At 39.7% G+C, this 13,862-nt stretch overlaps 1 protein-coding gene across 1 annotated transcript in view; it reads right to left on the bottom strand.

The window, feature by feature from the left end:
* Positions 1–258: 258 nt before the first annotated feature.
* ZNF804A (zinc finger protein 804A) overlaps positions 259–13,862 on the bottom strand; it is a 228,522-nt gene continuing 214,918 nt past the window's right edge. Inside the window, exons 3-4 of the mRNA XM_065413818.1 lie at positions 7,691–7,821; positions 259–3,541 (exon numbers count right to left, since the gene is read on the bottom strand). Coding sequence (XP_065269890.1) covers positions 259–3,541; positions 7,691–7,821 — 3,414 coding nt within the window. The remainder of the gene's footprint in view (positions 3,542–7,690; positions 7,822–13,862) is intronic.

Raw genomic sequence — 13,862 nt, 5'->3', positions numbered from 1 at the left:
ATTCTAAGATGATTTTCATATATTTATAGTTCATATTAGTATCAGACTATTCAGTGCTTTAGTTATATTATGGAGCTGAACTTTACATACATATTTGCATTGTTACACTTATAGTAAATGATTCAAAATTAATGAGGCATTTTAACCAGTTTATCCCAGTCACTTAAAGAACCATTTGTCAAAACTGATGAGTGCTTACATATAGCAGTATGTTCATTTGGAGACAACTCTTTCCATTTTGATTGTTGAAAACTTGACCTAGAAGAGGGGCTGCAATGGAATGACAGCTGGGTGCGGTGAAAGGAGCGAAGGAAACAATGCATGAGGTAATGGGGGGAAAGCCAGGTGACTCGGATGAAGGACAGAAGTTGGAATTAGTGGCAATTGTGGTGGAGCAACAAAAGTTGTGTGGGTTCCTGGACAAAGTCTAGGTCCTACTGCGAGATGAGGTAAAGGTGTTCTTGAAAGGGTTGGGACCTGTGAAAGAAACTGTTGGTGAGGCTGGAGAACCTTAAATGTACTTGCAGAGGCAGCAGCGGCAGCATGCTGCTGTAAAACAGTGTGATGGATTGAGGTTACAGAGGTAGAACATAATGGCTGCTGCAAGGGCAAAGGCTGCAGAGGAGAATTAGAAGGTTGGATTACAGTGGGAGGAAAGGCAAACTTCACCTTGTTTGCCAGCATGTTTTGCTGCATGAGCTGCTGATAGGCTTCACATTGCAAGTCTTTGAATTTTCCATGGTTTTCTGGGGGAAATATCAATGTCTGATCAGCCAACATAAATGGGGCAAGTATCTGTTCAGTGGTTAAAAAGGTATGACTATTTGTATGTGCTTCTTTGAATGACAAAGGTGGAGGGCTGTTAAATGTGCCTGAATTATACCGCAGCCATTCACTGGTTGCGTCATTTATTTTTTCTTGTGGTATGGTCTCTGCTACTTCATATTGGCATAGATATGATTTACGAGGAGTTTGTTCCACATTTCTGTCAATACTGGGCACTTTATAAGGAACTTGACTTTTACGAGCCCTTACATTTTCATGTTTCTTTTCTTCTTCTAGCTTGTTCTCTGGTGTTGCAGTTGTCAGAATACTATGTTCAATAACAGAAGCAGAGGAATGCGTGAAGTCCTCCAAAAATGTACTTGGAGAGCTCTCCACTGCTGAACACTCTGTTGACTTGTTACTTTCTGATAAAAGTAAACAATCAGATTGTAGAGTGAACTTGTTTTCTACGAGCTGTGTTGTTTGCACCACATTTTCTGTATAATCTTTTATGGGTTGAGTTTTTGTTTGTTGTATATTTTCTTGAGTTAACAGTTCTCCCAAAATATTTAATGTAGAATTGCCTCTGGAAGGTCTATGGTTTTCATTTCTTCTTGGTTCTTTGTTGACAAATATGTGATGGGTTCTAGATCTTTTTCTCCTTCTTTTCCTTTTAGGCTTACAATGTGCAGCTAAATTACTTGTTTGCCTGAGATACTCTTCTGATAAAAATGCTTGTCTACATGAACTTTCATCTGATGAACAAGAATATGTATGTTGTCTTCGCTTTCGATGGGATCTTTCTGGCTCATCAGTCAGAAAGTTGTAGGCTCTCTTGATGGACTGGCTTTGACTTGTACATTTTTCCAAACATTTATGATCTGGGCTACAGCTAGCTCTTCTGACCTTACAGCTACATAATGTTCTAGAATACATTAAGTTATGTCTTCCCGAATTCAAAGTCAGTTGTTTTGATTGCCTATGAGGGTTTGCTTTGTACTTTCTGTGCAGAGGTTCAGAGTCAATGCAGTGGTCATCGCTATTTTTTGTGTTCCAAGTCCCACATGGGCCTTTGTCACCATGTATGTGTGTTGATGTGGACATGGTTCTTTTGTGAGCGCTGTTTTCAATGCCAAGTTTTTGACATGACTGTTGTAACTGCTCTGCAGCTAACCATATGCTTCCAATTTCATCTCTGCACTTCCCTGAAGTATTCTGAAGGTGCTGATGTTTTTCTTCATTGACATAATTAATTTCCTGTTCAGCTGTTGAAGAAACTTCAGCATCTGCCTTTGCTGTTTCCTCATGATGGTGATGACATAATTTTCTCCTTCTTTTCCTTTTCCTATTTTTGTGAAACCATCTTTTGTGAGTTTCTTTGTTCCAGACTTTGTTGTGTTTATCATCTATCATGGTGTCCTGTCGTATATGGCTTTTGGAAATGTGGTATTTTTCTATTTTTCCAGTCCTGAAAGAGGCATCCAAGCACATTTTATCTTGATTTGTTGCAGGTTCACAGCTTTTAGCTAACGAAACATCTGTTATAAGTGATGTTGCTTGCTCACACGCATTTTTATTAATTTCTGTTTTGTAATCAGCACATTCTGAAATAGATTTACCTGTGTCATCTAAAACAAGACTCTGGTTCGACTCAGTTTTGTGATGAGAATGAGGTACATTTGACTGATGTTTAGTTTTCTCCATGCAGTCACTTGCTCTTGATGACTTGAAGTCAAAACATAAAGGATTACAGCTATATGAAATGGATGGTTCTGTATTTGTGTAAATTAACATTTCAGAGGGCCACTGAAGAACAGACGATCCATGTTTGCTCAGAACAGGAACAAATGGTTCACAAGGTCTTTTATGTGTCTCTTGTTTGTTTTGTAAGGCTGTACTCTCCCCTTCAGAATTTGATGACATATGTACATCAGACCCAAGTTTTTTAATTTCTGCTTCAGTTGTGGATGACTCACTATTAATGTATTTATCATTTTCCTCTGTGATATCTTGCAAAGGTAAGCAATCATCAGTGATATCAAGAGCTGGGGATTTCTTTCCCAACCTCTCAGAACTGTGACTTTCTACGTGTAGCGCCTGATTATTAACGGCAACTGTGGACAGTGATTGATCTCGTAATGTTGTTGAACTGACATCAACACAATAGCCATCCAAATCACAAGACACAGGTTGTTTCAAATGAGAATCAGCAGGAACTAATACTGTATTATCTAGTATTATATTATTCTCTTTACTGGATAGTTCTTTTGACTCCTGAACTTCAGAAGCTTCTGCTATGCCAGTACCTTTTTCCATCAGTGGGTGAATGTAGTTTTGTTTCTCCTCAGAGCACAAAACTATTTCTGTTGCTGATGGAAACTGAAAATTACAAGCTCCTGGAACAAATCTACTTCTTCTGCTAAATCCATGTTCACTAGATGTTTCATCATTATATTCATAGAAAACAGCAGCTGAGGACTCCAACTTCACTGATGCTTTCTTAGGAAAAGCAAAAGAGAATCCTATTTTATGTCCATGGGCTCCTTGTACTTGATCCCCAAGTTTGTGAGTGTCAGATTTGTTATTACTTGCGCTTTCAGAAGCAGAAAAAGCACTAGAAGTAACTTCTTTTGCATTCTGTGCATTGTGCATTAATGTACAATTGAAATTTTGTTGTTTGTTAGAAGAGTCTATGATAGTACTTTGTGGAATTTCATGGAAATTATCTCTCACAGTAACTGTAGTGGACTTGAACATGGGACCACTCCCAGGAGCACTAAAAAACAAAACAAAACCTTCCATAAGTACACTTCAAAGAAATTAGATGTTCAGAGTTACTGCATTCCGATTGTACTATTATTTCCATAACATTGTGTTACATTTGTTTCCACAAAGATTTCTAGGGGAACAGGTTAACTATTCTAAATCAATAGCTCCAAAACAAGACTACATTACAGCAGGGGCTTTCAAACTTCTTCCTACTGCAGACTATAGTAGGACAGAGCATGTCTCATAAATCACCTCCCTCTCACAGAGACTGCCTCCCCATCCATATGTGACCACCCAGTCAACCTCTCCTCCTATCTGCGATCACAAACATAACTGTGAAAACCTTACCAAATTCTTACATGCAAAAAAATAAGATTAGGTAAGTGTTTATGTACTTTCAGCTGACCCTAGTGCAATAAGTGATTTATCTTTCATGAAAAAAATTAATCACACTGTCTACTTTTGTTCTTGATTTTGTCTCCTCATCCCATCTGTTCAGTTTGACTCAACAAGAAGCAAAGAGACAAGCCAACAGAGCACCAGTAGTCTACAGACCACAATTTGGGAATTTCTGCATTACCATAAGTCATGCTACTTTTGAAACTCAGCCAGTAAAGGCCTATCTTTCACAATTTTTTTTTAACTGAAAAATCAAACTGACATATTTGAAGTAAAGATGGAAAAACCTGAAAACCTTCACAGATTCAATACAGGTAATCATCCAGAAGCATGGATGTCTATCTGTGTTTAATCTATTTTGGCTGGAAATTGGGGTGGGTATCTCACAAAAAAGGGGTTTCACCTGAGAGAATTCCTGTGTTACCTGACTACAGATAGGTTGAAAATACCTTTAGAATAGCTCTTTCACAGAAATAAGTTTTGACTTCTTTTATTAGCCTAACCTAGCTAATATTAGCAAAAAAAAAAAAAAAAAATTATTTACTGCCTTGCATAGCCCCTATAAGAACAATAATACAATAATTATTACATACAGACAGAACACAACATTCAGACACAGTCCTACCCTTCATATAAACATCATCCCCTCAAAACAGAAAAAGCATTTGACAAAAAACAGAATGGAAACAAAGCCAAAAATATGTTTGTTACCAACCTCACTAAAAAGTGGCTTTACAATATGATCTAACTTCAGTGACAACAGTTAGGAAGGTAAGGGGAAGAGGCAAACCCCCTTCCTCAAAGAGTTTTGCACTTGCTCTAAGTTCCATAGGCTGCAAAGCCCAGGAGTAGAGCGGCCATGACTCAACCACTTTTAAGCAGTGGTTCCACACTAAATCAGACAGAGAAGCAACTTGACCATATGTCAGTGAGTGGTGTTTGCAACCTGGTGCATGGGATTGGACCATTCAAATTTGGCCTGGCCACCCTTCTGTCTAGATGGAGGGTCAACCAGGCCAAATGATGTTGTGATGTGGAGCATGGAGAGTCTGTTCTTCTACAGTGGAGCACAGGGGAGTCAGCCAAGAACTTGACTCCTGGCGGCAACTGGCTGAGGGAGGCCTGGGTCCCTGTGGGAGAGCAGGCAACGAGCAGGGGCCTTGCTTGGGGGAGAGGTGGCAGGGATCAGAATTTTTCCTCCCTCCAAAAAAAATCTGAATTGGTGCCACTGCCTGAAGTTTTCCAAATTCAGCATTTGATGGACATTTCAGAGGAACAGTTTCCAGAGATGGGAGCACTCATCTGAGAATGACTGGCTAGCTGCCAAATTAAGACTAACAACTAAGACATCACAGCAGACTAACTGTATCCCAAACTATATATGCCTTTACAGATTGTTACTAATATCTGAACTACAGGCAGAACTCAATAGTGTGTGCCATTGGAGAGCATGGAACACAGGGATTACACATTCATGTCAATCTGCCCTCCTGGGAAGGACTGATCCTTGCTTCTGCACTAGCTGAATATTTTGAAAATTCCTCAAAGCCCACCTGAAGTAGAACACATTAGAGGAGTTAGGGCTGGTCGAAAGTGTTCTGTTTTAGACAGAAAATTGGGTTTTCCACAATTTATTTTCATGAAAAGTGTTTGCTGTAGTTTTGGATACTAATTTAAAAACACATTAATTGGCAGCTCACTGCTCTATTCCTGACACACAGGATCACCCCCACCATGAGCCAGTGGTATTAATCCATAAGGCTAGATCAGATTCTTTACTCTCCTAGTCCTAAAATGTACATTGCATTCTATTTTGTCAATTAAATATTTTAATAAGGTTTTCATTTAGTTGAAATTATACTAATTTTAATGCTGCTTTTGAACCTACTCTCAGTTACTTAGAACAATATATGGGAATCAACAGATCTATCTATCAGAAAAGTAACTGCAAAAATAACATCAACCTCTTAACTATATCTGTTCCTTTTCATCTACATTTTCAATGATCTTTAATTCTGTCAGTAAAGTTTATAAGTTCATCCATTTTACATATGTAAGTGCCAATTTTGCTAGAAAACATGTTTTTTGTTCTCACAACATGTATGCACTTGCAAATATTTTGGCACAGTTAAGGAGTTTGGACCTATATGTCTTTATTCCAACACGTATATTAGCTTATTGACAAAATGAGGTACTTACTATGTTAGCATTAGAAAGAGTCAATACAGTATGGATGTGCAAGCTGGACTTATGTACCATAAATAAAAACATAAAAAGCTAATTTCTGATTGCAGAATTCATATTACTGGACATGAATTGTAGAGAATTTTCAGATCACATGAGTTTATAAAGCTAGTAGTTAGAATTTTTGCTTGTAAACAAATCAAGTTCAATATGCAAGTCATTGAGATAGAATAAATATGGAATCTCAGTGTCATTTTAAACAGTCACTTTTCACATTATAGTCAGACTTTAACAGATATGTTTGCCTTTTTTCTGATGTAGCAAGTAACACTCCTGAATTGTGCTTCTTAAGCATTTATAGCCATATCTAGATGCATACACTATCCCAGGAGTCCAACTAGCAATTTCAACTCAGTATATACACTAGATGCTCCATTGTCTTTCATCCTATCTGCTGTATACCATTAATAGCTATGCCATTCTGTATTATCACTAACACAGCATGGGGAGTTAGGGAGAAGGATTTAGCTGTGTGTTGTTTAAAGGTTGCAAAGCCTTGATACAGTAGTGAAAAAACCTGCCACTTCTCGTTAATATATATATGTTGCCTCAAAGAAATTACAAAATGTATGACTGTACTGTTCATTCCATACACACCTACCTGCATGCAGGACATGCCCACTTGTTTAGATGGACTTTGTTTCAATATGTCGTGCAACATACACGTTACCAATTTTTAACAGAAAACTATAGACCTCACATTCAATTGAATAATGTGGCAGTTCACCGAGTGAGATGCAGGTCTCACCATAGACAACATCTGAATAAACATTCCATTTACAGATTAACCACCGACTAATTTTTTCTGTGATTGTTAGATCTATGTTGGAGCAAACTGAAAGTGGTTCAAATTCTTTTACACTGAGTTGTCTGTTTCATAAGCATGTAATTTTTTGGTTAAAAGGCTGTCACTTCAAACTAAGAAATATCAATATCAACTAGAAATATATTTCCAGATTCAATAGAGAATATACATCTGGTGAGATGTGATTGTTATGGTTAGACTATGCACCCTGATGGGTTCAGGAAAAGGAACATTTTCTTTTAAGGTATTCCCTTATATAGTTTCTCTAGCTATTTAAATTTTAAACTAGATTTCCTGATGCATTCCCAGGTGAGCAGTTCAAACTCTAAGTCACACAGATTTGTTACATCCAGGAAAGATAGAGTGTATCCTTTCCTCATCAATAAAATAATGCCAAGCTTCAAATGCTTGACCTAGTTCACTAATGCTTTCAACACTGTGCCTGGCTTTATGAAATATATATGGAACATATTTTTAACTAAAAATACATGTCATTTTAGCTCCACTAAAAAAGTAACGTTAAACATTTATTTCTTCACATAGTGCCAGCTCAAATTACTGCATACATACAGCTTAGAGCTTGCCATAAAAATATGTGCATCTTGTTCTGGGCTCAGGATCTTAACAGTTACGTGTCCCACAACCCCAACTAATAGTTTGGGGGTTATTTTTCCACTGCTTTTTCCATTTCAGTAGTTATTCACTCACCATGCTGCCTCTTTCCTCAGTTCAGCTAACTTGTGCAAACGTTGGAGGGCCTTTTCCTGTTTCCTTTCATCTTTTCTTGACTTGGAAGCTACATTTCGAGCAAACTCCCTCTGTTTCAGTTCCTTGAGTCTCTATTAAAAATAATAATAAACATATTTAATAAAAAGAGAATCCCTGACAGCCCTGGTAAACAACTATAAGACTGTCATTTTCTCTTGTTGGGTATGTAAATACACCATAGCATTACCATTACGATGGTGTTATTTTGTTCTGCTGGCAAAGTTCAGTTGCACTTTTGTTGGTTTCTTTTATTTTCGTGTTAGAAATCACACATTTAGGTAGTTCAGCAATATTCAAAATATTACATAAGATTACTGCATGGTCCTTTCCCAAAATATATTTACTGAGTAATGGTACGTTGTTGTATCTTTTTACTTAAATAATTTAGACCAAGTTCATCCCTGGTGTAATTCCATGGAGTACAATGGTGTTACAGCCGTAATTTTGTCTGCTATGTTGAAAGGAAAAACAACAGTTATGTGTGAAAAACATTTTTGATACATTGGCCAAAACAATCCAGAAATTAATTTTATTTGACTTGGTGGATAGCTAAACTTTCCCCTTAAGTACAGGCTTATAGCACCTATGCCGTAATTTGCCCCTGCTACCTCCACATTTTCTTTGTGAAAGCAGGTTTCACCCACACCCGTTATCTTCTGTGTTGCTAGGCTGAGAAAAGGAAAGTTTAGAATGTTGTTTCCTTCAAATGATAAGTCTCTTTTTCCTGGTTACTGTCAGCTTCCAGATCATGGCAAAATTTGTGCTCCAGTTGAGTTTCAAAACCATATCTCTCACAGAAACTTTGCAGATTTCTACTATATGTCATTGATGTGGTCATCTTACACTTCTGTTTCGAGTATTGAGGCAATCACATATTCCATGTATGCAATGGGATCAGGAGCTTTCCTCTCCAGTTGGCAGTGGATGCCAACTCACCAGATATTTTTGTTTCTGATCTGATTCTCCAACACCATCTCAATTCATCCATCTGAGATTGCCTTGTAATTAACACAGCTTTATCTCATTGCCATTCATCAAGTAAATCTATTTGTTTGGGTGTGCCTCTCTTCACCCTACACAAACTTTGCTCCAGATGAATCATGCAAGCAAGCAATTTGTTTCAGATTAAAGTTTAATCAAGTTTTCCAGTGAAACCATTTTTGTCTCAGATCTACCGGTTTTTGTATTTTGAAGAAGATGACTGCAGTAAAGGACTCTGAGCTACCAGAGATTTCGGTTTCAGAAGATCTTTCATATTTTCTTCCAGGGGGTCACCCAATGAAATTAATAGGCAGTGGATTTAAATCAAACTAAAGGAAGTATTTCTTCACACAATGCACAGTCCACCTGTGGAACTTGCTGCCAGGGGATGTTGTGAAGGCCAAAACTATAACTGGGTTCAAAAAAGAATTAAATAAGTTCATGGAGGATAAGTCCATCAATGGCTATTAGCCAACATGGTCAAGGACACAACCTCATACTCTGGGTGTTGCTAAGCCTCTGACAGCCAGATGCTAGGACTGGATGACAGGGGATGGATCACTTAATAATTGACTTGTACTTTTCATTCCCTTTGATGCATCTGACATTGGTTATTGTCAAAAGATAGGATAGTGGGCTAAATGGACCATTGGTCTGATCTAGTATGGCCATGCTTTTAGCAATTTTCCCAGTATCTGACCTAGATGACTGTCTCTATAATCCCTTCAAATTTTCAATATTAATATAAACCCAGCCTTACTACATCTTATACTCTATCCATCCAGGAGTCTGTTACAAAAATATCTTCCATCATGACTGGTAGTTTCCATTCCTTCCTTCCCATAACATTTTAAATTCTCCACACAGCCCACTTTCCTTTTGCTATAGTAATAAATAATGAGACTAGCCCTTAATGCAAATGAGTTTCATATATGCATATAACAATCAAGAGCTATAACTTTGTTTATAAGTGAGGTGTATGTTGTAGGAAACCTTTTTCCCAACAACATTTGTGAAGGTCTGATTAATTTGCTATACTCCACTTTCTGAGAATTTTTTTTTCCCTTTTGCATTGTTTTTTCTATATTATAAAACTGCACAAAGATCCACAGTCACACACTGACCTTTTGTACTATAATGTACCTCGCAGCTGCACATAATGTGAGCCAAAACCATATCTGCTAAATTTGCCTCTGTACATAGCCTATTTAATACCTTTTATAGTTCATGAGAGGCTTCTTCCTCGTTAAATTGTTCTTCTTTCTTCCAACTCATACACCACACACTATCTCATTTCACCTATTTGCCTCAATGAGTTCTCATCCTTCTAATGATACAAATTTTGTTCTAGCATGAACTCCACATCCAAGGCCCTGCTTTTCAATGTGTTTGTCATGAAAAATAGAAGTTCAAGGATATGCAACATGAAAAATTTCAAAATATTGAATAGTATTTTAGCTGTTAAAATCAATGGGAATCCTGCAACTAAAAATCCCATATAACAGTTGAAAATGTAGCCCATCGTATTGCCCATACAACTTCAGCTGTCTTTTTGCCTTGAATCTTCAGTCACAACTGCCACAGTATTCTGAACTGTACTAGATATAAAAAGAAATAAAGATATTGTAGAGACTGTATGCCGGAGGCCAAACAAAATCAGCAATTTTCCCTCAGATATGGAATAACTATACAAGTACCAGGTGGATAAATGAATAGACAAGGGCAAAAAACCAACAACACACACACACACACAACTGCAGCAAGAATGGGAGGGGAAAAGTTGCGCTACAGTCACAGTGAAAACCTACATTCACAGACGTACCCACACGCCCTCATGTACCCACACATAGCACTTGAAATGTAAATGGAACAAACTTTCAAATCTAACTGTACTTTAAACAAACTGCAAACAGTCAAACCAATTACACTTTTAATCCCGAAAGACAAACACACGCTGGCAGCGCAACTAAAACAAATACATGAGCTAACCAAACACAATGCTACCTTATTAAAATTAAACATTAAAACAAACATTTACAGTATGGCTCACAACAGTAACCAGGTTTCCCTCCTGTCTCCTCAGAAAGCCTATCCTGCCTCATTGGGGCTTCAGCTAGCCTGAAAGGGGAGGTTTTCAGCCAATGTCCCATCACCCTCTTCCAGTAGGCCAGCTCCTCCCTGCCTTCTGAATCTCCCTCTCCCTTTGCCCCATAGTGGATGAAGGTCATCGTATCCTGGCTGGAGGGAAGAAGTCATTCTACTTCTGCCCTCTGGTGCAGGATGCCTTGCTATGCTTCAGTGGGTAGACATGGTGGTGCTGACTTGGACCAAATCCCAAGGAATTCCCTTGGATCTCCTCAGCCAGCCAGCCAGTTCAGGCCCTAGGTCTGCCAGTGCTTCCCTAATGGAGGCCCTGAGGGTGGTGGCAGCAGAAGTGGGAGCCACAGTAACTCTAGGAGCTTCCCAATGGGACAGGTCGCAGCTACCCTAGCACAGCCCTGGAGGTATCCACCAGTCTCAGGTACTTTGTGCTCCAGATCCTGCAGTCATGACCCTCTTGTGGGGAATGAAATAGGGGCAGCTGCAATAGTTCTGAATCCAGCAGGTTGAGTGGAATCTGTCTCTGGCCCTATTTCACTGCCTGGTGAGTATCTGCTGGACGGGGGAGGGGAAAGCAACCCTCTGTTCCTCACATGAGGGGATGAGACTGAGGCTAGAGTGAGTCAGCTCTGTAGGGAGCCCCATAAGTGTGTGCTGCTGTTGTGATCACCTGGACAGCTGCTATTTCCTCTGGACCTAGTGTCTCCCTTCTCTACTTCTGTAGGGGGAGAGGGAGGATAGCAACTATTTCTGATATAGGAAACCACTTTTCCTCTTCCCTGCTTTCTTCATCCTTGTGCAGGGCCTGGCTGGGATGACCAGCTGGCAACTTGGACAGTAAGACTGTCTTGCTTACTTTGAGAATGAATTGGGTATGGCAGACAGTGTATTACTTTAAGGTCTTGTCTTCACTACATTGCTGCTTGAGCTATAACTCCAGGTTTGCCCCATAACCCAACTCCCATCCACCCACAAAAATCTCTAGCTCGAATTAAGTGGGGCTTTAAGCTTGAGCCAGCTAGCCTGTCCGGTGCTAAGGTTGATGCATTAGCTAGAAATGCAGTGGGCATGCAGCAGCTGGAGTTACAACATTTTTTTCGGCTTCATTCCTACCACTTTGTGTAGCAAGAATGTTGTTTCACAATGTGGTCACTCTCACTCTGTTCTCACTTAAGCTAGGCTAGCTCAAGTGGAGTAACTCAAGTGTACTAACTTCAGCTAACCAGGGCCGTCCAGAGGATTCAGGGGGCCTGGGGTCTTCGGCGGCGGGTCCCGGCCGGAAGGACTCCCCGCCGCGGGTCTTCAGGGCAATTCGGTGGCGGGTCCCGAAGCGGAAGGACCTCCCGCCACCAAATTGCAGCCGAAGACCCGGAGCGGAAGAAGCTCCGGGGGCCCGGGAGCGAGTGAAGGACCCCGCTCCAGGGGCCCCGAAAAACTCTCGTGGGGGCCCCTGCGGGGCCTGGGGCCTGGGGCAAATTGCCCCACTTGCCCCCCCTCTGGGCGGCCCTGCAGCTAACTGTTGCAGTGAAGAAAAGCCCTTAGTCAAAAACCTCTGGTGCTTAAGGATGACTGCCTTGGGCTCCTGAAACAGCTAGTTTTTAAATGGATGCTTGAATGTTATGTTTTGTGTCTTTGTCCTAGCATGTATCTTCTGTTCTCACTTGGCAGCAGCCACACCTGGTGCCAGATGGCCACACTATTCTATTTGATTAACAAGGAGACTGCAGGATTATCTACTGGGCGAGCAGCAATTCTTGCCTCCTGCTTTCAGTGGCATTTCATTCTGGCAGACAGAATAGATTTTGGAGGCAGATATTAAGGTTCGCTCAGATATCTCTGCTGGCCCAGTTCAGGTTCTGTGTGTTTTTCAGTGGGGGATTGATGTGTACCTCTCACTGGGAGTTCTGTTGGTCAGTAAAGGGATATTATTTTCTTAGAATTTCTGCTAATTTTGGTGGTAATTATGTGTCGAAAGATTCAGGAATAAATGGGTTCTTTCTTGGTCAGATAATTCAACTGCAGTCCATATTATCAACAGGTGTTGGGCAGGTTACTTTAAATCAAGCAGCTTACATACATGTTTATGCTACTGCTTGGTCATCCCTGGAATTGATAACAACACTGCCAATATTTTCTCTTGTTTCAAGGTAAATAGACAGTGAAGCATTGCCTCAGGCCAGTTTTGAGCAGGTTGTTATGCCATCATTTTTGTGGATCTTGGCACATGAGGGCACTGGGATTGCCAAAGATCACTAGCCATTTGGACATAGAGAAGTGCCAGTGCCAGGTTTTCTGACTTCATGTCATTCAAGGTGCATTCAGGTCTTTCCTTACAGTACTGGCCCATACCAGAAGTGCATTTAATGAAGTTTACAGAAGTGCCCAGTAAAATGTTCATTATATTTCTTTTGCTATTTCCCCTCTCTCTCTCTCTCATATTTTGCTCTTTTTCACTGAGATGTAAAAAATGCAACATCGAACAATTTACTTAGCTACGCTCTGTGCCTGTCTTTGCCATAGCGGGTGATGCTGCTGCTATTCCATCTGTCCATTCAGATGTTCTCAAATACCAAAAAATATGTTGAGAAACAGATAAGTGAAATATTATGCTCACAGATGGATGGGTCTTCCTTTTTTTCCTACAAGTTCCATATTATATTTCTGGTAGCTGTGTATGCCTTTGAGAGAAACCACAATGAGTCCAATGAAGTTATTTGAAAGGTAAATAATCATATAGTACTCCATTGTGTGCTCCCAAGATAGTCAACAAAAAAGTGAGGGTCTATTACTCTGCTAAAAAAGTGCAAGGTTAAACAATTCAAGCAAGACTTTTGGGTGTATGATAGCTGTACTCCAAAGCAAAAGACCAAACGTTTGAGGCCTCTTTTCATAAGATTTCTTACCTCTGTGTATTCTTGTCTTCCAATAGATTATATGATGCTGACCCTGGTGCCCACTTTGCACTCATGTCTCTCTTTTCAAACTTAAAGTAGTTCATTTCATAAATTCATTCTGAGCACTTAGCATGGTG

The sequence above is a fragment of the Emys orbicularis genome, chromosome 11 (genome assembly GCF_028017835.1).
Source record: "Emys orbicularis isolate rEmyOrb1 chromosome 11, rEmyOrb1.hap1, whole genome shotgun sequence".
Classification (NCBI taxonomy): Eukaryota; Metazoa; Chordata; order Testudines; family Emydidae; genus Emys; species Emys orbicularis.
The sequence above is the reverse complement of the archived record's forward strand: the minus strand, read 5'-3'. Positions and strand labels throughout refer to the sequence as shown.